Source organism: Aethalodelphis obliquidens, unplaced genomic scaffold (genome assembly GCF_003676395.1).
Source record: "Aethalodelphis obliquidens isolate GAN/ISIS:26980383/991018 unplaced genomic scaffold, ASM367639v1 scaffold25, whole genome shotgun sequence".
In the NCBI taxonomy this organism is placed as follows: Eukaryota; Metazoa; Chordata; class Mammalia; order Artiodactyla; family Delphinidae; genus Aethalodelphis; species Aethalodelphis obliquidens.
Window position 1 is genome coordinate 29,174,431 of NW_020837969.1, and position 22,525 is coordinate 29,196,955.

Sequence of the window (22,525 nt, forward strand, 5' to 3'; positions counted from 1 at the left end):
CCCCCCTTCTCCTTCCGAGTTGGGGCGGGCTCCAGACCAGACAGAGGGGCCTGGCTCTGCCCCCACTGGACCCTCACCCGTCACTCAGCCTCACTGCCAGTGTCCCCTCCCACAGAGGGGGCCCTGGAGCTGCACACACATCACCTCATCCCATCCCTCCGCCAAGTGGTCTTCCAGGGCGACCGGCTGCCCTTCCAGTGCTCGGCCAGCTACCTGGGCAATGACACCCACGTCCGCTGGTACCACAACCGGGCCCCTGTGGAGGGCGACGAGCAGGCGGGCATCCTCCTGGGCGACAGCCTCATCCACGACTGCACCTTCATCACCAGGTACAGGCCCTGCGGCCCCTTCTGGGCCCATGGCGCGGGCGGGGGTGGCCACAGTACCCTCATGCACCCCGCAAAGGAGATGGCCTGATCTGGGGATACGTGCGGGTGTGCTGATGCACATCCAGGACTAAGTCAGAAATGGTCTGGATGAGGGACAGATTGAATGCCTGATAGAAGAAAAAGATTATATCTGACATTTCTGCAGTGCTTTCACAATGATACAGCGGCTCTCACCTGTATCATTGGACTTGATCTCTCCAGTAGATTTGCAAGAGAGGTAATATTATCTCTGTGATAAAACATGGGGAAATTGGGGAATTCCCTGGCGGTCCGGGGGTTAGGATTCAGCGCTTTCACTACCAGGGCCGGGGTTCATGCTGGTCGAGGAACTAAGATCCTGCAAGCCACACGGCACAGCCAAAAAAAGACAGACACTAATGGAAGGCCAATCAGAGTTAAAGAAGTGTGTACGTGTTTCCCTGGCTCAGTTAAAGAAATGAGCCCGGAGCTGATGCCCTGTGTGCCCCAGGGTGGCCCCCGGGCGCTTGGGGAGGGTGGCTGGCCGCAGGGAGCGCCTCCAGCCAGCCCTCGCCCGCCCGCCCACAGTGAGCTGACCCTGTCTCACATCGGCGTGTGGGCCTCAGGCGAATGGGAGTGCTCCGTGTCTACGGTCCAGGGAAACGCCAGCAAGAAGGTGGAGATCGTGGTGCTGGAGACCTCGGCCTCCTACTGCCCCGCAGAGCGAGTCGCCAACAACCGCGGGGACTTCAGGTTCGAGACCCAGGCCCCGGCCCACACCCTGCTCCTGCCCCTGGGACCACCGGTGACCGGTCCCCCACCCACTCCAAGCTGGAGAATACACTGCCTTTTGTCATTCAGCTCCAGGTCCCGCTGGCATATTTACAGAGACCGTATCCTTTTGTATAAAATCACCCTCCGAATGTGCTGTGCAGAACAAAAAGGGTTTTTTTTCGTTTTTCTTCCTTACATGCGTAGCTGACAAGGCTCTCCCACTGCGGATGCCACATTTTCACATCCCAGTGGCCTCTCGCTTAGGCAGGGGAGGCGTTATTCTCCCCATCGTACAGCCGAGAAGACTAAGGCCCAGAAAGCATAAGTGACTGGAACTCAGGACTTCAAGTCCAGCCTCGCAGCACCAGTGACAGCACTGTCCCAACAAACACAGCTTTAGAAAGGAGGTGGAGCTTGGGAAGCCCTTGAAGTCCTGTCCAAACACACACCCTCTTCTGGGCCCGTCCTGCAGCTCCCAAGGAGTCTGGCCTCACAGTTCTCAGGGCAGGGGAGCGACTCTTGGCCTGAGGAGCCTAGGTCATCAGCAACTTCCCACCTCTGCCCCCAGGTGGCCTCGAACTCTGGCTGGCATCACAGCCTACCAGTCCTGCCTGCAGTACCCCTTCACCTCGGTGCCCCTGAGCGGGGGTGCCCCTGGCACCCGAGCCTCCCGCCGGTGTGACCGAGCTGGCCGCTGGGAGCCGGGGGACTACTCCCACTGTCTGTACACCAACGACATCACCCGGGTGCTCTACACCTTCGTGCTGGTGAGGCCAGGAGAGGGGAGGGGTGCGGGAAAGGGGGAGGGGAGAAGCCTGCTGGCCTCATGGGCTGTGCCTTGGGATGCATGGTGAGGGGCCGTGGTCACCGTGTCTCATGCTCTTCTCCTCTAGCTTTCCCTTTCCCAGGGGACTCAGAACCCCAGGGCCACACTTGGGACATGTGGGCCACCCCCAAGATCCCCAGTACAGCAAGGACAGCCTTAAGCAGAAAGCAGGGACAGCGTGAGGTCATCCCGTTGTCCTCAAGCAGTGGCATAACCAGTGGACGGCCCCGAGTTGGGAAGGGCTCACTCCTTACCTTCGCCTCCTGTCTGGACCAGACCCAGCTGTGGGCTAGACCCTGTTCCCTAGGCCCCGTTGCTCTGAGCATCAGCACAGGGGAGGGGGCCCCCACGCTGTTTTGGGGGAGAAGGAGCCAGATTAGATGGTGCCCTTTCCTCCCCACACCCCCAGATGCCCATCAATGCCTCCAACGCACTGACCCTGGCCCACCAGCTTCGAGTATACACGGCCGAGGCCGCCAGCTTCTCCGACATGATGGACGTTGTCTACGTGGCTCAGATGATCCAGAAGTTTCTGGGTTATGTCGACCAGATCAAAGAGGTGAGATTCGATCGGGCCCCTGGGGCCCCTGGAAATCACCTGCCCCCCACCTGCTGAAGCCGGTCTCGCCCCAGCCTCTGGGTCCCCAGCCCCCCCTCCTGCCCTCAGTGACTCCGCCCCCGCCTCCAGCTGGTGGAGGTGATGGTGGATATGGCCAGCAACCTGATGCTGGTGGACGAGCACCTGCTGTGGCTGGCCCAGCGCGAGGACAAGGCCTGCAGCGGCATCGTGGGCGCCCTGGAGCGCATTGGGGGGGCCGCCCTGAGCGCCCACGCCCAGCACATCTCTGTGGTACGGTGGGCCGGCTGGGAGGGTGCCCTGCCCAGGGAGGGACAGGGAGGGACTCAGAGGTGACGGGGCCAGCCCTTGTCATCCAGGAGCAAGTCCTCCGAGTGTGCACCAGCCGTGCGCCCAGTTAGCGAGAACACCGAACGTGACTAGGGTTCCGTTTGTGTGGCATCAAATTCCAACTTGTCAGGAGCAGGGCAGAGGAGAGGGAGGCCGGCGACATCAGAGAAGTTACACAGGGCTTCGTGCGGGGACCGAGTTGAAGGGCTAGCCGGATGGAAGCACGTGGGGGGTGGGGGGGGGAAGGGGTGACGGAGACTTCTGTTCCCTGAGAAGAGGGGGAGTTTCCAGCGGTGGGTGGCGAACCAGCTAACAAGCAGCGCACAGCATCTCCTCTGCGTGAGACTGTGCTGGGTGCCGGGGGAGATCCGAGGGGGGCGAGGACCCTGCTCCCCGGCATAGCTGGGGCAGCAGGACTGGGACGTGGCAAGAGCTGGGCCAGCTCCAGGACGGGGTGTGAGCGAGCGGGAGGACGGGCCGAAGAACAGGGGTTCGGGGGATTCCACGGCAGACGCGAGGCTGCCAGGCCCTGAGTGATGAGCAAGGACGGCGGGTTGGCCTGAGCAGGTCTGCGGTCTCCAGCAGGAGAAGGCCAGGAGAGGGGTGACAAGGTCCCTGTCCCTAGAACTCGAGGAACGTGGCCTTGGAGGCCTACCTCATCAAGCCGCACAGCTACGTGGGCCTGACCTGCACGGCCTTCCAGAGGAGGGAGGCCGGTGCGCCGGGCACCCGGCCCTTGGGTCCCGGCCAGAACCCCTCCCCGGAGCCGGAGCCCCTGGCCGACCAGCAGCTCCGCTTCCGCTGTACCACGGGGAGGCCCAACGTTTCTCTGTCGTCCTTCCACATCAAGGTGGGCGCCGGGGGAGGGAGGATGCTGAGAGGGCAGGTACGGGTGCAGGCACCTAGTCAGGTGGATGGTGTGAGGGGACGCAGGACTCAGACAGTGGGTGAGGGGATGGAGGAGGAGGGGCTGGAGGACAGCGGAGCCCCAGGGACCCGGGTGTCTCTGAGGAACTCCTGTTTCCCCCCAGAACAGCGTGGCCCTGGCCTCCATCCAGCTGCCGCCCAGTCTATTCTCGTCCCTCCCGGCTGCCCTGGCCCCCCCGGCCCCCCCAGACTGCACCCTGCAGCTGCTTGTCTTCCGAAACGGCCGTCTCTTCCGCAGCCACGGCAACACCTCCCGCCCTGGAGCCGCTGGGCTTGGCAAGAGGCGCGGCGTGGCCACCCCCGTCATCTCTGCGGGAACCAGTAAGGGCCTGCACCCCGCCCGCCCTCCCCTGCGCCCCCCGCGCCCTGCTGGAGGTGGCCGGGGGCAGTGGCCCTGCACCATTTCCTCGGGCGGTGTGGGGCAGGGATGTCCCGTGAAGGAATGGACTGGTGGAGAAAAGGCTCAGGAGACCCTGGGTTTCACAGCCCAGATTCGTCAGATTTCCAAAGGGCTATAACACGAACCCTCCACCCACCTGGGCCTCCTTCCATCCCCCTTCGTCACCTGGTGCCAACTTCCCCCTCAGGGTGCCCTCCTGAATCCTCCCTTCATCCGGGCTTCCACTCCCTCCGCGTCACCTTCCACCTTCTCGTCCCGGACCCCAGAGTCCTCCCTTCCTGGGCATGTCGCCACGACTCATTTGGCACTTAGGTGGGCCACCACCTCCAGGTGCCTTTATTTTGATTCATCCTTGTGTCTCCCAGTTAGGCTGAGGCCCTGGGGGGCAGGCCCACAGTTGGCATCTAACTCTATTCCCCAAGCCCAGCGCACGCCCTGACCGAGCCTGAGTGGACCCCCTCCCCTGTAGGTGGCTGCAGCGTGGGAAACCTGACTGAGCCGGTGGCCGTTTCGCTGCGGCATTGGGCTGAGGGGGCCGAGCCCGTGGCCGCTTGGTGGAGCCAGGAGGGGCCGGGGGGGGCCCGGGGGCTGGAGCTCTGAGGGCTGCCAGCTCCGCTCCAGCCAGCCCCACGTCAGCTCCCTGCAGTGCCAGCACCTGGGCAACGTGGCCGTGCTCATGGTGAGGGTGGCGGGCACGGGGGTGGAGGGCAGGGGAACGCAGAAGGGGCGCCAGCAGGGGGGTGACCAGGGGCACTCTGAGCACCTGGGGCCACAGAAATCCTGAAAAAACAGGCCTTATCGGGCCTCGTGATGGTCAGGACTCGCAGGGAAATAAATGGCCCTCTGGTCTACCCCATACCTCATCATCTTTCAGAAGACAGGCAGGTCCTCAGGCCCTCTATCAGGTCATCCCTATAATAGCAGCCCCAGAGCAAAAAAAAAAAGAGAGGTCCTGCCTCTACTCCCATATTGAGAGAGATGGATCAGAGACCACCCAGCCTGGTCTCCACATCCTGCACTCTCTGACACCCAGATCGTTAAAGTGAAAAAAAATCTGGGAACGTTTCTCCATCCTGGTCACCCTTCTCACTCACCCCTGTCCAGCCCCCGTGCCCGCACCACACTTCACAGCCCACTTTTCCAGATCCTGAGCAGGCGTGCAGCTGTATGATAGACAGAACCTGCCCCTCTTCCCTCCTCTCTGATTCTCAGGCTGGGAACCTGAAAAGTTCCCAGAAAGGCAGATCATTAACGCCACCTAGACCGACTTTCTAAGGGAGGGTGTCATGGTGCCTACATCTTTGCTACCCAGATGGACCAAAGGCCAAAGCTGGGGCCCAAAGCTGACTGGGCTTGGGAAGAGGAAAACTGGCCTGGGGGACCGGCCAGGACTCCACAGGGCGGCCTCTCAGCTCCCGGCTTCCCCTTACTCACTTCTCTCTGCTCTTTCCAGGAGCTGCGCGCCTTCCCCAGGGAGGTGGAGGGCTCAGGGGCAGGCCTGCACCCTGTTGTGTACCCCTGCACGGCCCTGCTGCTGCTCTGCCTCTTCTCCACCATCATCACCTACATCCTCCACCACAGGTGAGAGCTCCTGCGGGAAGGGAGGGCATGCCGGGTGTTACTAAGTACTGGCAAGGCGACAGTGGGTGTTCCTTTCCCAGGCTCTTGCCTAGCCTTTCCTTCAAAGGTTCTGCAGCTGGAAAATGCGTTTGGGGGTTAAGGTGTCCATCCCATTCACGCCCACGCGTGCATACAGATATCTGCCTTCTCCTCGTTGACTCTCCCAGTGACCTTGAGACCCCCATAGGCCTGACCTTGGGTTGGGCGGCCCACTTGTTAAAGACTGTTTCTGCGGCAGCTCCATCCATGTGTCCCGGAAGGGCTGGCACATGCTGCTGAACCTGTGCTTCCACATGGCCATGACCTCCGCCGTCTTTGCAGGAGGCATCACACTCACCAACTACCAGATGGTCTGCCAGGCGGTAAGCAGGAGAAGGGCTGGGGTGGGGGGTCTCCAGCATCGGAGACGGCAGCCTGGGGTACAGGAGGGAGGCGCGCGGGAGGAAGGGGGCTCCGCTCTTCGTGTCCAGCCTCATGGGCGAGGGGGGCATGAGAGTAGGGGAGGTAAGAAGCAGAGCAACTAAGGGACAGGACAAAGTGGAGAGTGGGATCCTGCGATGGAAGAGAGGTCAGGGATGAGCCAGGCAACAATGACAGGGTCATGGAGAGTCCCTGGCACGGGGGAGAACCCTGGGCTGGAAGTAGAGAGGGTACTGTCAGGGACAGAACCCTGGGGAGGTTCTGGGTGGAGCTGGAGGCTGGGCACAAGGGAGGCACGGGAGAGCACTGGGGGGCTGAGGCTCTGGGACGGCCAGTCTCCCAGCCTCAGTGCCTTGACCCTATAGGTGGGCATCACCCTGCACTACTCTTCACTGTCCACACTGCTCTGGATGGGGGTGAAGGCCCGTGTCCTCCACAAGGAGCTTACCTGGAGGGCACCACCTCCACAAGAAGGGGATGCTGCCCTGCCTGCCCCCCGACCCATGCTCCGGTATGTCAGCTCTGCAGGGGGGAAGGGCTCAGGAGTCGGGGGAGGACACCAAAAGCTGTTCTCCCAGGGTGGATGCTGTCCCAGGGGTCCAAGGTCCTGGGAGATCACACTCCCAAGACAGAAGAGGTGGGGAGTTCCCCGGGGGTCCAGTGGTGAGGACTCAGTGCTTCCACTGCAGTGGGCCCGGGGTTCAATCCCTGGTCAGGGAACTAAGATCCCTCAGCCAAAAAAAAATAAAAGGCAGAAGAGGCAAGGCCCTGCGTGGCACTAGGTTGCCCAGTGCCATGGACGGGGGGCATCCTTGGGGTTTTCAGGCATGACAAGGCCAGGAAGGGAGCGATCTCAAAGGGCATTGGGCAGGGATCCTGGGAACCCAAGTGGCACCCCTGGCTTCTGCACTGTTTAGGGTGACAGAAAGCAATTCTGGCCACTGTCCCTTAGAACAGTCTTGGCCAAATCCCTTAGGGACCTACTGACCTGCCCTGGAGAGGCATTGCATCCCTGGCAAACAAACTCTGACATAATTTTTAGGGGAAAGAGGATAGGACAGAGACCCCAAGGTGAGGGTTCTGAGCACCTGGCCCCCTCCTTGTTCCCCAACTCTCTGACCCCCAAACCCATTCCTCTCCAGGTTCTATTTGATCGCGGGAGGGATCCCACTCATTATCTGTGGCATCACAGCCGCTGTCAACATCCACAACTACCGGGACCACAGCCCCTAGTGAGTGCACGGCCCGCCTGCCCCAAACCTCCCGCCCTGCCCCGGAGGCCTCCTACTCCGACGCGGCGGCACCAAACACCCGCCCAGCCCGTCACCCAGCCCCAAGCCCTGCATGCTGACTGAGCCGCTTCCGCCTCTCCACTCACCATAGCCTCCCTTCCCGCCCACCCAGCCTCCGCGCCCCACCTCACGCGTGCCGCCTGTGTCTCCCCTCAGCTGCTGGCTAGTGTGGCGCCCCAGCCTAGGAGCCTTCTACATCCCCGTGGCTTTGATTCTGCTCATCACCTGGATCTATTTCCTGTGCGCGGCGCTGCGCTTACGGGGTCCTCTGGCACAGAGCCCAAAGGGGGGCACCAGCAGGGTCTCCCTGGAGCCAGGGGAGGAGCTGAGGGGTTCCACCAGGCTCAGGAGCAGCGGCCCCCTCCTGAGTGACTCGGGTTCCCTTCTAGCCGCTGGGAGCGCAGGGGTGGTGACGCCCGGGCCCCCGGAGGAGGGTGATGGTCTCTATTCTCCAGGAACCCAGCTGGGGGCGCTGGTGACCACGCATTTCCTCTACCTGGCCATGTGGGCCTGCGGGGCTCTGAGCGTGTCCCAGCGCTGGCTGCCCCGGGTGGTGTGCAGCTGTCTGTACGGGGTGGCGGCCTCCGCCCTGGGCCTCTTCGTCTTCACCCATCACTGTGCCAGGCGCAGGGACGTCAGGGCCTCCTGGCGCGCGTGCCGTCCCCCCGCCTCGGCCTCACGAGCCTCCCCGCGGGCCGCGCCCGCCGCCCCAGAGGACGGGTCCCCAGCGTTCGGAGAGGGGCCCGCGTCCCTCAAGTCGTCCCCGAGCGGCAGCAGCGGCCCCGCCCCGCCCCCGGGCCCCTGCAAGCTCACCAACCTGCAGCTGGCGCAGAGCCAGGCGTGCGAGGCGGGGGTGGCGGCCCGCGGGGAGGCGGAGCCCGAAACGCCGGGCCCCCGGGGGAGCCTCGGCCCGCGCCACCCGAACAACTCGCACCACGGCCGCCGGGGCCACAAGAGCCGGGCCAAGGGGCATCGCGCGGGCGAGGCCGGCGGCAGGAACCGGCTCAGGGCGCCGCGCGGGGGCGCGGCCGGGGCGGCCGAGTTGCCGTCGGGCGAGAGCGGCAGCCCGCACAACAGCCCGTCCGACAGCTACCCGGGCAGCAGCCGCAACAGCCCGGGCGCCGGACCCCGGCTCGAGGGCGAGAGCACGCTCACGCCGTCGGAGGGCAGCGACACGAGCGCCGCGCCGCTCCCCGAGGCCGGCCGGCCGGGCCAGCGCCGCAGCGCCGGCCGCGACCACCTCAAAGGCGGCGGGGGCGGCGCGCTGGAGAAGGAGAGCCAGCGCCGCTCGTACCCGCTCAACGCTGCCAGCCTGAACGGCGCCCCCAAGGGCGGCAAGTACGACGACGTCACCTTGAGCGGCGCCGAGGCGGCCGGCGGCGGCTGCATGAAGACGGGGCTCTGGAAGAGCGAGACCACCGTCTAGGCTGGGGGCGGGCGCCGCTTCAGGACGGGCGGGCCGCGTGCGCAGGAGACCCCGCTTCTCGGGGGCCCTCAGAGACGTCGATCGGTACGTCCCCAGGATTGAGGTAGAGGTGCCTCGCTGCGCCCGGGCTCGCCAGCTTTAGTCCCGGAGGATGGGGAAAGGACAGGCACAGGCCCGCCAACGCGAAGAGGGCCATCCCTCTGGGGTAGCGACAGACAATCCCCGAACCGCAGACGGGATACGTTTCCGTCCCAGCGCAGGCTGGTTTCGGCAGCCCCTGCCGTCCAGGCTCGGGGGAAAGGTCCTGTGGGGCTGCGGAGTGAGCAAGGGCGGCAGGGACAGCACAGCTCAGGCGGGCTTCTCCTAAGGTACTCCCCGCACCTCCCGCCCCGCTCACGGGCGGCCATCAGCCTTACCCGAAACACACGGGCGATGGGGGCCTGAGTAAGGTGTTCTCTCCTCACTGCCCTCCTCTGAATCAGTCACCCACCTGTGCCCAGATCCTAAGGCCTCTCCCCCACCCAGTTCTGGCTAACTAGGGAGCCAGCCTAGCAGATGAGCCAGGTGACCAGGACCAGTGGGAGGAAACAAGGCGCTGCTTTTCGGATCAGCTATGCAAAAGGAGAAGGTGGGGAGGGGTGAAAGGCAGCTGCAGGGATCAACCAGCCCTCTGGGAGGGGGGGCAGGGGGAGAGGTGCACCATCAGGGCTGGAGGCCATTACCACAGGACCGGGACACACACCACACGGCAGGGCTCAGAGGTGGCGCTTCAGGACAAAGCCCAGGCCCTACACCTAAGAAGCTGCCTGACAGACGCCTGGAGATGATGTGAGGGAAGCAGTTAGTGCTTAGATCTGGGGCTGAAGCGAGTCCTGCCTTAAACCTAATCCTATAAAAAAACAAAAACAACAAAACGCTCTGAAGAGGGGCGCCACCGCCAGGCTGCAGGTGGTGCTGGAGAAGCACTTACTGTCCAGTCACAAGCCCATATCCCCAGTCTCGGCCCTCCACACCTAGGGACTGACAAAGCGCACTCCCCGCCACGTGAGGCCATAGAGGAGAACCGTTCCAATGATCTGATCTCCAGCTCCATATTAGGGAGAAACCTCCAAAACATCAAACCAGGTTCCTGCCTCCCGTAAGCCCAAGCCAAGTCCCCAGGGCAATGGGGGGGGGGGCCTGCAGCTCACCTGGGGCCTGCACCTTCACTGCTTTTAAACACCAGCACTCATATTTCTCCCAACCTAAAAAGCAACCACCAGCCTTTGGTTACAGGATGCAGTGCGAGTGCAGGGAACCCTAGGCCTCATGAAGAGCCACAGGGAAACCCGGCCCAGTCTCCATATCACCCCAGCCTGGTCACCAAGGCAAGAGAAGACAGGGGGGCAGGGAGAAAACCCACGTGCCTTGGGATGCATCCTGTTATTTATGCTTGCTGCACAGACAATATTAGACAGAAAAAAAAAAAAGGCAAAAAAAAAAAGCTTCGTATTATTCTTCCACTTATGCTGGCTGCTGTTTACATACCCCGCCAATGCCTTAGCACTGGAGAGCTTTTTGCAATACGCTGGGGAAAGGGGAGGGAGGGGATGAAAAGTGCCAAAGAAAACATGTTTTTAAAAGCTCGGGTTTTATACAATAGAATGTTTTCTAGCAGATGCCTCTTGTTTTAATATATTAAAATTTTGCAAAGCCCTTTGAGCTATGAGCTTACTCCAGCCCCGGTCCTTTTGTTAGGAGGGAGAGGATCTCTGACACTGTACACACGAACCCACTAAGGCCTGTGAATGGACGCAGGGCCAAGGGCTGCCCAGTTCCAACCTCTGAGAGCTGATACCATCCGGAATGTGCACTGCTCCACACCAGCAGGGAGGCCCTGCCAGCCCTGCAGCTGCGGTGTATCCAATCTGAACCGAGAGCAGGAGAGCGCCTAGCACTTTCCCAACAGTCCAAGAGAAAGCCAGCCCACAGAACAGGAGTATGTGCGACCACTGTCTGGGACGAGGGATGGGACTCTCCAACCCAGGCGTCCCCGTGTTCCTTCTGACTTCGACTCTGGGACCTGGGGTCCAATAACTGCAGAGCCCCTCTTGGGTCCCTTAAATGAGAAGGGAGATACCTAAAGACTTGTATACACTGATTTCTCTGGCTACATCAGGCCTGTTAGCAAGCCGCCGTCAGGTGGGGTTAAGCGCCCGCGCCCCCCCACCCCGCAGACCCCGGCTGTGCATCACGGAGGGTTAGGGACACTCGTGGCAGCCTGTCTAGCGGCCTGGGCTCTCTGGAAGTCCCTAACTTCCTGAGGGGTACGCAAATACTGCTCGATCTCACTATCAGAAATGTTCTCATCTCCAGTGACTGTGGAGACAGGGGGTGTGGGACAGATCCGCTTTGGGGGCTTCAACATGCAGGGTGGGAGGAGGAGGGTGGGGCTCGCTGGCCGCTTCCCTGCAGGCAAATCTACGGAGCCATCGCCCCGGTCCTCTTTTCCCCATCCTTGCCCCTGGCCCGGCCCCTGCAGTTCCTTCTCCCGGGCGTCCAGTGCGTCTGGCTCTGCTGTTCCGTCTCGAAAGGCCTTGCGGACCAACATGTGGCGGTGCTGGAGAAGGTCGCCGATGTGCGCGACCACAGACCGCTTGTCAAGCTTCAGGACCTGCAACCAGGCCAGCTGCTGGGCCAGCCGCAGCAGCACAGCCAGCAGCTCCTGCAGGCGGGAGGAAGCGGGGTAGGGCAGGTCCACGCTCGCCAATTTACAAAATCGGGCAAGGGAACACGTCAGCCGATCTGAAGGCCGCAGCGACTGCCAAGCCAGGAAAGTGGCAGCGGTGATGACAGGCAAGGGATGCCGCCCGGTCACCAGCCACGTCTCATCTGCCAGCTCCACCAACTGCAGCGTTCGCGATAGCATCTTCTCCTTGTTTTCCACGTACTTGGCTGGCACAGACGGGGAGGCTTCAAACAGTTTGAAGCTGAAATAACCAAAATGAGGGTCTGATCTCAATACCTCTGGGGGACCGCTCTTTCAAAGCACGAAAGATGGGCAAGCTATGCTATCCTCCCGGGAACACTCAAGCCTGCTGGGCAGCAAGTTTATCCAGGTACCGAGAGAAGACAGGGTGAGTCTCCTGCTGAAGAGGTAAAGGGCAGGAGAATGCAGAAGGGAGCTAACATTTCTTGACAATGCCCCTCCCCCCACCCCATCAGCCATCATTCTGAGGGCTTCACAAATGTTCTCCTTTAATCTACTCCACAGCCTGTCACGTACATTCAGAGTCACAAAACTTGCCCACAGTCATCCAGCTTGGACGTCACCAAGCTTCACACCCAAGACTGTTTCACACCGATAGTCTTTGCTTTCTACCATATTTGTCAGAAAAAAAGAACACAGCTACTCATTTTAAAAAAAAAACAAAAAACTGGCTTCTAACTCCAGCTCCCTCAGTTACTATATCCTTTCAGCTCTAATCACACATGATCCTGTCGAGGCAGGGCTGCTCCATCTAGCCAAGTAGGCCACACACAACGTGAGTGGTGGAACCCAGAGCCCCGTGCCAAGGCCAACACCTTCCTTCCTACATCATTAGGGTGCTGTAAGGGCAAAGGGATTTGAAAATTATAAGATTTGAGTGCTAGGCACAGGAAAGGGAGAAGACTTTTTTCTCCCACATCCTTGTAGATGGGCTTTGGTCAAAAACAGCCAGCCAGGGGCTTCCCTGGCGGCGCAGTGGTTGAGAGTCCGCCTGCCGATGCAGGGAACACAGGTTCGTGCCCCAGTCCGGGAGGATCCCACGTGCCACGGAGCGGCTGGGCCCGTGAGCCATGGCCGCTGAGCCTGCGCGTCCGGAGCCTGTGCTCCGTGACGGGAGAGGCCACAGCAGTGAGGCCCGCGTACCGCAAAAAAAAAAAAAAAAACATCCAGCCAGAGGTAAAAGGATTCAGGTCTAAACCCATCCCATCCCCGTGTCTCCCACTAGGCAGGTACCTGCTACAGTAGGTCTTCACCAGGTCCACCAAGCACAGAGATGGCACATCCAGCCCCAGGAGCTTCACCATCTGCAGGTAGGTGCCAGAAAACACATCCAAATCTGCATACAGCAGGGTGCAGATGGTTCCCATGGTCAGGGGCCAGTTACGCTGCCGGCAGGCGACTAAGACACAGCACCCGACCAACACCTCCTTCTTCTGCAGCCTGGCAGCACGGATGCCAGAGTGCTGGTATGCCTGTTGGTAGTAGGCAACTGCCGTGTCCTCAAACGTTGGTGGCAGCTGCAGAACTCGACAGAGGTCTCTCACTCGGCAGAGACCTAAGAAACCCACAGCAGGAGTTAGAGGGGCCCCAACAGCACCTTAAAAGGATCATACACCACGATCAAGTGGGATTTACCCCAGGGATGCAAGGATTTTTCAATATCTGCAAATCAATCGGTGTGATACACCACATCAACAAATTGAAAAATAAAAACCGTATGATCATCTCAATAGATGCAGAAAAAGCTTTTGATAAAATTCAACATCCATTTATGAGAAAAACTCTCCAGAAAGTGGGCATAGAGAGAACATACCTCAACATAATAAAGGCCATATATGACAAACCCACAGCTAACATCATACTCAATGGTGAAAAGCTGAAAGCATTTCCTCTAAGATCAGGAACAAGACAAGGATGCCCACTCTCGCCATTTTTACTCTACAAAGTTTTGGAAGTCCTAGCCATAGCAATCAGAGACAAAAAAGAAATAAAAGGAATCTAAATTGGAAAGGAAGAAGTGAAACTGTCACTGTTTGCAGATGACACAATACTGTACATAGAGGGGACAAAGAAGCCACCATGCAGCTCCTAGCAATTTCTGTTCAACTCGCCTCAGATACCAGAGGCACAAATAATGGACCTTTCTACAATGACAAGAGAGACACTTGGTGAGGTCATTCAAAAGGCACAAAGACATTTATGAAAGGAAGTCACGCTTCAGTGCCCCATCTTCTGGAGGCTGGTTTGATCTGTGGCCAAGCCAAAGTGTGATCTGGGTTCCTTGAGTCTACCTCAGACATACCCCCCAAGCAAACCTAAACCTTCCACCTAACTGCCACCTGTCTTAGAACCATCTCCATCCTTTATTTCTAATTACCATTCTCTTCCTCTCTACCTTACCCAGTAATGCTGAAAACAGGAAAGACAAGCAGATGGGCTAGACAGGGGTCCCCAACCCCCGGACCAACCACTACCAGTCCTCGGCCTGTTAGGACTCGGGTGGCACAGCAGGAAGTGAGCGGCAGGCGAGCCAGCGAAGCTTCATCTGCCACTCCCAATCACTCGCATTACTACCTAAACCATCCCCCCGCGACCCAGTCCGTGGAAAAACTGTCTTCCACGAAACCGGTCCCTGGTGCCAAAAAGGTTGGGGACCACTGGGCTAGACCATCAGGAGAACTTTCTTTAAAGCCACTGTGTCATAAAAGGTTGATACTCACCTCGTTGCTGGCTGCGACTAACTTGTTCGTTTTCCCCTGTGCTTCGGGAATATGTTACTTCTGTAAGATAATGAACAAACAGCTTGTTTAGCCTCTATTCACCAAATCCCTGCCCTCCCACCACACAAAACCGGGAAGCAGAATCCCAATCATCAATGCACCCACTCCTCGTCTCACAGAAGGTGCCCATCTGTGCAAGTTAAAGGTCCACCTGGTTTTCCATGACCACAAGCAATACCAAATACACAGAGACTAAAGAGGACTAGGACTGCCCTAAAGCAGCTCCAAGTGTTCCAAATTTCCAGCTGTCCCTCCTGTACATCCAGTTCAGGCAATTCTCCTGCCTGCAGATTCTGAGAGCTGCATTGCGTAGGGACTTGGAAAGCAAAGTAAAGAAAAAAAAAAAAAAAGATGCTTTTGCCAATTAGTGCTCAAAACTACTTCGGGATAACAGTATTTTCTGTATTCGTAAAGAATTGATCTATCAATACAATTCTTCGACCATGCCCAGACTAGGTAAACTGAGTGGAACTTTGTTTCTGTTTCATTTATTCAACATCTGTTAATACCTACTACATATACCAGATATGGTGCTAGAAAAACACAGATGAATGGCAGTCCCTGACCTTCTGCAGCTCGCTCGTCCACTTTAGGCTGTTTTCTCTCATATTTAAGGGTGCACGTGACAGGGAGAGGGCAGGAGATAAGAAGAATCTGACGTCAATCCCTCCACAGCCCCAGGCTGTACCCACGGTCCCGGAAAAGCCCGCAGAGGTACCTCGGAGGTTGCCCTCGTCAGTGAAGGTGGTAGTAAGGACTCCCTCGGTGACCACACAACCGCAGTCGGAGCACACCAGCTGGTTCTGCGAATAGTGCGAGTCTTCCACGAGCTCAGTGGAGCCGCAGTCGGGACACCGGCCTCCGCCCGGCATCTCATAACCCGTCCAAAGCCGAGGAGGCTTTCCGACACCCGCCCGTAACGTCGACAACAGCAACTGTGCAGAAACAGGAAGTAGGAGCGGAGCCTTGTAAGGTCTGCACCTTTCTCTTCCGGCCAGCGTAAGCGCTGTATTATAGGTATTTCCTCCGCGGCTGCGCGGAACTTCCGGTCCGTTCCTCTTTGGCTCGGGTAGAAACGTGATCTAGGAGAGGAGGTTCCTGTTCTGGACTGTGTCTTCGGGTTCCCCGCAATCTGTAGTTACTTTGAGGTGGGCCTGACTGGGGATTGCATTTGAGTGAGCGTTCTACCTGCATGGACACGGATAACAGACAAGATATTGTTGCCATCCGCAAACAACTCTTCTTTCTAAAGCGCTAGGGGAATCGCAGATTCTCCATTTCTCTTTGGTGACGGATGTTGATTTTGGCCATAGTACAAAATCTGTGTCTAAAAGGGAGAGTAGTGTATCAAGAGAGCAGGAAATCGTGCTCTTTCCAGAGTGGCTTCCCCTCAAGCAAGTTGTTTCCTCTCTTTGCAGTCTATTTCCCTCCACTGTAGAATGAAGGAGTTGAATTAAAATCCAGAGTGGCAACCTCGGATGTTTTCAGAGGCTAGGCAAGGAATGTCTAAGGGAGTTGGAGAGAAAGAATATGTGGTGGTGAGACTCTTGGCAATCTGAAGGGTTCAAGCAGATTCAGATGTTTTTAAACCTGACCTTTAAGATGCTCCAAGATTCTAGCTCCAAAGTTCCTAGCATGGGATAGTATAGATAAAAGAATCTTGAGCAAAAGAGTGCCTCTAGCAAGCTTACACATGAGAGATTTTGTATGTCATGTTTGAATATAAATTAAACATGACCAAAGAGAGTGTGCTTTCTCATAAGTAAATCCTAATTGCACTCATCAAGAATACAGGTTTTGGCAATTCCCTGGTGGTCCAGTGGTTAGGACTCCATGCTTTCACTGCCGAGGGCCTGGGTTCAATCCCTGGTTGGGGAAGTAAGATTCCACAAGCTGCATGGTGTGGCAAAACAAAACAAAACAAAAGGTTTTAACACTTGAAAGTTTTAGAATCAGTTGTGTCTGAAAAATAAGAAAATTGAGTTAAATGACAAAGAAACAAAGGCCAGTCCCTTCTGACTCCAAGACAACAGATGGAAGTCATCATAGCCAGTACTGAAATTAGGTGGGGAATTTCTGTTTCTCAGTCTGGTGGTGGAGAATTTCAGGCAGGTCCGGCATTAGCAGATCTTGCGAGCTGTTGTGGGCTCAATTTCAACTGTGCACAGGGACTTGGGGGTGAACGGTGAGCACTTCCCACTGAGAACAGAAAATGACTGGACAGCTCCTGCCCAGACTGAATTGAGGAAAAAGGGTGTCTTGTCAGCCCCTTAACAGATAGGGATGCTCCCTTGAGGATTAAGACACAGGTCACAGCTGTCTTCTTTAGAAGACCAATAAAGTATGCATCCTAGAGCTGAAAAGTTTTCAACAGAAAAACGGTACTTATTAGTATGAAGAGATGAGGCAACATAATGACCATGTACCCAGTGAGTCCTCAAACAGGATCTGAGCCTCAAAAATAAAGGGCTCTGAGCAGGCAGAGCTATAGGTTCTTCTGAAAGAGCTACAACCAGTGGTCAGGTACAGAGGACTCTATGCCTTAAGAGACTGTGAGTTCTCTGGACCACAGTGCAGAACAAGAGCATCTCTGACCAAAATAAGATTGCCTCTTGTCTGTAATCCACGCAGCAGCCTTCTCTGCTTCAAATGCCACTTCCCTCTAATATACATTGGGGGAGAGGTGCTGTCCCTTTCAAGAATTGTCCGTTCAGGCCCTCTGGCTCACAAGTCCCTCCCCTCTGCTCACGGCTACTCCAAAGCCTCCCCTCCCTTCCTACTGCACAACAGAACTTCTGGCACCCTGGACCTCAGTGAACTGTCAGGATTCCAGGTATTAGCTGACCGGTGAACACAGAGCAGCTAGACTTCCATTTTTTTCATTTTCCACATCAGCATCACATGAGATGGTTAATGGGCTATACTGAAGGGTTGAAGAACTGAATGTGATTATAATATAAATGAAAACATATTAGTGACATGGGAACTTTCATAAGATTCCCCTCACAGTCAAGAGGAAAGCATTAAAAACCAATCAAACCAAACAAAAACACCTTCAAAAGGTGTCAGCGCCTTCTTTCCCACACTCTCCTCAAGCCTCTCTCCTCAATAGCCACATCTAAGGGTCCCATCTTGTCCCCCAGAGACTGCTTTCTCAGAGCAAGAGAACCGCTCTCCTAGAGAAATCCCAACCGCTACCACAGGGCTTGGTCCCACTGGAGGGATCCACCCCTCCCCCAACCAAGGGATGCAATAATCTCTAACAGTCCATTCCCCGAGGTGTGAATTACTCACTTTAGCCCCACGCCATGCGAGGGCTTGAGTGGGCTTTGGTGCCCCAAGTTCCCTCTTTCCTAGACTTCCCCACTACTGTGAGGTATGACAGGATTAATTTCTGGTTGTCCAGCAGATCAATACTGGGGACACACTTGTGTGCTCAGGTGTGCACACACAGCTCTCAGAGACATCTGTTAGTTTCAGACAGTGCAGTCGACATCCTTACTGGGGACGGGAAACAGGTCCCTAAAAGCCACATAACTGGCACTGGGAGTAGGTGTTTTTTGTTTTTAATTAATTTATTTTTTGGCTGCGTTGGGTCTTCGTTGCTGTGCGTGGGCTTTCTCTAGTTGCGGCGAGCAGGGGCTACTCTTCGTTGCGGTGCATGGGCTTCTCACTGCGGTGGCTTCTCTTGTTGCGAAGCACGGGTTCTAGGCGCGCAGGCTTCAGCAGTTGTGGCTCACGGGCTCAGTAGTTGTGGCTCGTGGGCTGTAGAGCGCAGGCTCAGTAGTTGTGGCGCGTGGGCTTAGTTGTCCGCGGCATGTGGGATCTTCCCGGACCAGGGCTCGAACCCGTGTCCCCTGCGTTGTCAGGTGGATTCTTAACCACTGCGCCACCAGGGAAGGCCAGGAGTAGGTTTCTTTTTTTTTTTTTAAGTTTTTATTTTATTTTGGAGTATAGGTGATTAACAATGTTGTGTTAGTTTCAGGTGTACAGCAAAGTGATTCAGTTATACATATACATGTGTCTCTTTGGGAGTAGTTCTTTACATTACCATACAGAACAGCATCAGACTCCTCTCATCCCCAATTTTGCACAGCTCTTGAACTGAACTGCACTTTTTTAAAGTGGGATTTTACTACAGAGTCATCTACCTATGACAGAAGCCCTGGAATTCTGCTTTCCCCAACACTACTCACAGTAAAGTGGAAGAGCAGGTTTATGATTCTCCTACCAGCAACTCTAGGGGTGGAGGAGTGATTCTCTTCCAGCCACAGGTATGTGATAGTGTAAGAGAGCCTCGCCCTCAGACAGACAGGCTAGGAGGTGGGCAGGACCCAGGCCAGAAGATGGCGCGCTCCACTAAGACATGCAAGTCTGGGGTTCACGTTCTCAGGAAGAAATCTGTTTATTTAGGAAATTTATTTGCCTTCCTCTGGGAAATCAGGACAGATACATCAGCCTTGGTGCCTTTCCTGCTGCTACAGACTCTATCAAGAGTTACCATCATTCAGTGATAGTGATGATCTGTTCTTTTTGGTTTTTTTTTAAAGGGATATTTATTTATTTATTTTTGGCTGCATTGGGTCTTCGGTGCTGCGCGTGGGCTTTCTCTATTTGCGGTGAGAGGGGGCTACTCTTCGTTGCCGTGCGCAGGCTTCTCACTGCGGTGGCTTCTCTTGTTGCGGAGCACAGGCTCTAGGCACATGGGCTTCAGTAGTTGTGGCACGAGGGCTCAGTAGTTGTGGCGCACGGGCTTAGTTGCTCCGCAGCATGTGGGATCTTCCCGGACCAGGGCTTGAACCCGTGTCTCCTGCATTGGCAGGCAGATTCTTAACCACTGCGCCACCAGGGAAGCCCATGATGATCTGTTTAACAGCTGTTCCTCCAACCTCTCTCCCCTACTCCTCCCTGAGCCTGTGAAGCTGGAGCCATGCTTCTTGTCTGTAAGGCTGGAGCCCACATGGTTCCTGGCACGTAGGCTTTTGGAAGGCTGAGTGCCCAGGATGGGCTGGATTAGAGCAGAAAGCTACTGGGGAGGGGCGGCCATTGGAAAGGATGCCTCAGACGTGGTCCAGATGTGAAATACTGACCTTAAGGCCAGAGTTCTTTCTAGAGAATAGGCCAGAGAGGAGGGCACTGAGGGCCTGAAGGAAGCCCCAGGCCAGCCGTCCCTTGGTGACATGTGCGAATGTGTTAGGGATCTACCTGTCTTTGTTACAAGTTTCCCTGGGAATGACCTGGCTTTCTCATCCCCGTGTCCTGGGAGTGCCTGCTACGCTCCGGAAAGGCTGTCCGGCTCTGGTGGACACCTGTCCTGGGAGGGCCGGTCAGAAGCAACATATAGACGGGATTCCTCAGAGATGGGATCATTTCTAATCTGGAACGAGCAACCAGTGGGAGTTGGGCTGCCCTCAGGGCCTCCCCCGGGGCTCCTTCCAGCTCCGATGACTCTAATCCAGTTTCACTCTGAGTCCAGAGGACCCCCTTCTCCTCATCACAATGAGTCTTGGAGCCTTTCTGACTGGGTCCCCATCACCTCAGCTCTTCAGTAGACAATGATTCTTCTCTGACACACAAGGGTGACACAGCCTCAGTACAGGGCACGGCCAGTACTTCCTAAACCCTTGTGCCAAGTCCCTGCCCTCATTCGTATCACTTTCCCCTTTCCTGTTGTTTATTGTGTGACCCCAATACACATTCCCTCCCCTGCGCTGAGGATCGCTGTGTTCGGTTTTCTGATCTCCCAGGAACGAAGGCACGTGGTAACTCGGAGAAGGAGGTCACAGGCCTAGAGCACGAACACAGTCGCCTCAGAGGGACCTTCCCTCCTCAGAGCCATGGCTCATCGGGCCTTGTCTTGAGGCCCTCCGTTTTCCCTGCCCATCCTCCAGGATGTCAAGTCACTCAGAATATTATCTCCTCCACCCCCAAGGCTAGAGGAGACTGGGGCCTCCTAGTCTGGGGGCCTAGACTGGGGGTCGGCAAACTTTTCCTGTGAAGGGCCAGAGAGCAAATATTTAGATTTGGTGGGCGAGAAGGTCTTTGTTTTAAGCACTCAAGTCTGCTGTTGCAACGTGGAAACAGCCGTAGACAATTACCTAAATAAGCACTGCTGTATTCCAATAAAGTTGTGTAGACAATGAAATTTGAATCTCATGTAATTTCCATATGTCATGAAATATTATTTTGATTCTTTAACTGTAAAAATCTCCAGTGTTCAGTGAGGTGTTGTTGACTGTGGTCATCATTCCGGCCACTTGTTCATCCCACATTTTAAAAAAAAAAGGAAAAATCATCGTGGTTTTTTTTTTGTTTTGGCCGTACCGCACATGGCTTGTGGGAGGCTTGTGAGGTCTTAGTTCCCTGACCAGGGATTGAACCCGGTGCCGCAGCAGTGAAAGCACAGAGTCCTAACTCCTGGACCGCCAGGGAACTCCCAGGAAAAATTCCTTGGCTTGAGGGTTACATGAACAAAAGCGAAGCCATAGTTTGTTGACGCTTGTTCTAGAACCCCAGGTCGCACAGGTGAGGAGTTCAAATCCTTTCTTTACCTGCTGTGGGACCCCAGGCAAACTTAAGTTCTGATGCCTCTGAAAGTCTCCATTTCCTCATCTGCGTAATGGAGATATTATCTACCTTGAGAATTGGAAATAGTACTCAGCGGCGCTTAGTGAATAAGCAGGAACTCAATAAACAGGCCTTCCTTTTGCGACCAAGTTTCAGCCTGAAGTGAGCAGTTGATAATGCAAGAATGAAGCAGTTTTCTCGCAGCTCTGAGGGCTTGTCAGTGTCACCAGGGTGACTAGTTCCAGGGCTTGGGATACAGGTGTGTAAGAGTCAAACGTCGAAAGGCTGAATGAGGACATCCTCCCTCAGGAGACTCTGTGGCTTTGGGATCCGCTGGTCCCACAGAGTTCAGCTAAGCCAGCTTTGAACTTAAATGGGAAGTGATCGCACCTGCCTCCCCAGGAGGGGAAGCCTGCAGAAGCCAAAAGATGACACCCCCAAAGAGAAGGCCAGGGCACGGGCTCCATCGGCTTCGAGATGGGGTCCAAGGGCTAGGGGAGCGCGTGCTGCCAGCGCTTTGGCCATGATCACGGTGGTAACTGTACCCTGTAAATGACACTTTCCATGGGGAGGTGGGCAGGGTGCCCCCTCCAAATGCAAGGGAAATGAATCTTGGGGGAGAGTTGGGGGTCATTTGTGTAAACATTCCTTCCTTAGAGACTCTCCTTGGAGGGCTTTTTATTTGTTTGAAGCAAACCTGGGAGGCTGTTGTGTCAAGAGAAGCCGCTTTTGTATCACTGTACGCGGTGGCCCCACCGTCCACATCTGGCTGGGTAACCAGGCCCCTCACCCAAACCAGGGAGGCCTTCAGGTAGCTCCCCCCAGTCCACCCAGGGGCTTCACGGGCGCTGCCTGCCTCTGTGCCTCTACAGTGTGACTTTCATCTCTAAGAAAGAGCATCTCCTCCCTTCTGAGAGGTGGGGACCCTTGGTTGAGGCAGGCAGACCTCTCACCTCATCAGCAAAGGTGGGAGATTGGTAGAATGAGCTCAGGAGGAAGAGTCCTTTACAGCCAGAATTCCCTCTACTCAGAAATGAACGAACTCGGTTGATGGAACCAGGAACCTAGATCTGGTACTGATCTGGGCGTTCCTGAACCCAGTGTGAATTCAACTCATGCTCCAAAGGTCAACATGTCACTCTCTGGGAAATCAGTGGGGCAGGGGTGAGGAGGCAGGGGGTGGCATGGGGGAGGGAATCAAGAAAGTGGCCTTGTTCATGTGATTAGCTGAAGGCGACCACTGCCAAGGAAAAGGTGGCAGCCTGTAGCACTAGGGACAGGAAATTCAAATGATCTTCATCTGGTAAACACCATAGTCCCTTCCAGGCCAAAATATGGGGTATGTCATAGGGAAGGGTCAGAGATGTCCCAACCTCTGGAGGAGAAAGGGCATTGGGATCCCTGGGCATCAGACAGCGTGGCAGCAGCAGGAACCCAGGCAAGAGACCCTCATGGGGTGAGAAACGCCGGTCATGCCCCCAAGAAAGGTT

At 56.4% G+C, this 22,525-nt stretch overlaps 2 protein-coding genes across 2 annotated transcripts in view; one reads left to right on the plus strand and one right to left on the minus strand.

Moving 5' to 3' along the window:
- ADGRA2 (adhesion G protein-coupled receptor A2) overlaps positions 1 to 10,360 on the plus strand; it is a 34,353-nt gene extending 23,993 nt beyond the window's left edge. Inside the window, 14 exon segments of the mRNA XM_027122825.1 lie at positions 116 to 329; positions 936 to 1,100; positions 1,690 to 1,888; positions 2,357 to 2,506; positions 2,636 to 2,797; positions 3,480 to 3,704; positions 3,886 to 4,102; positions 4,651 to 4,763; positions 4,765 to 4,860; positions 5,635 to 5,762; positions 6,040 to 6,163; positions 6,587 to 6,732; positions 7,364 to 7,453; positions 7,670 to 10,360. Of these exon segments, the coding sequence (XP_026978626.1) occupies positions 116 to 329; positions 936 to 1,100; positions 1,690 to 1,888; positions 2,357 to 2,506; positions 2,636 to 2,797; positions 3,480 to 3,704; positions 3,886 to 4,102; positions 4,651 to 4,763; positions 4,765 to 4,860; positions 5,635 to 5,762; positions 6,040 to 6,163; positions 6,587 to 6,732; positions 7,364 to 7,453; positions 7,670 to 8,939 (3,299 nt within the window). The 3' untranslated portion in view covers positions 8,940 to 10,360.
- Positions 10,361 to 10,552: 192 nt separating this feature from the next.
- On the minus strand, positions 10,553 to 15,431 carry BRF2 (BRF2 general transcription factor IIIB subunit). Its single transcript, XM_027122826.1, has 4 exons — positions 15,187 to 15,431; positions 14,409 to 14,468; positions 12,922 to 13,243; positions 10,553 to 11,908 (listed from the first exon to the last, which is right to left on the minus strand). The coding sequence occupies exons 1-4, from the start codon at positions 15,338 to 15,340 to the stop codon at positions 11,170 to 11,172; spliced, it is 1,275 nt and encodes a 424-aa protein (XP_026978627.1). The 5' UTR covers positions 15,341 to 15,431; the 3' UTR covers positions 10,553 to 11,169.
- Between the last annotated feature and the right edge of the window lie 7,094 nt (positions 15,432 to 22,525).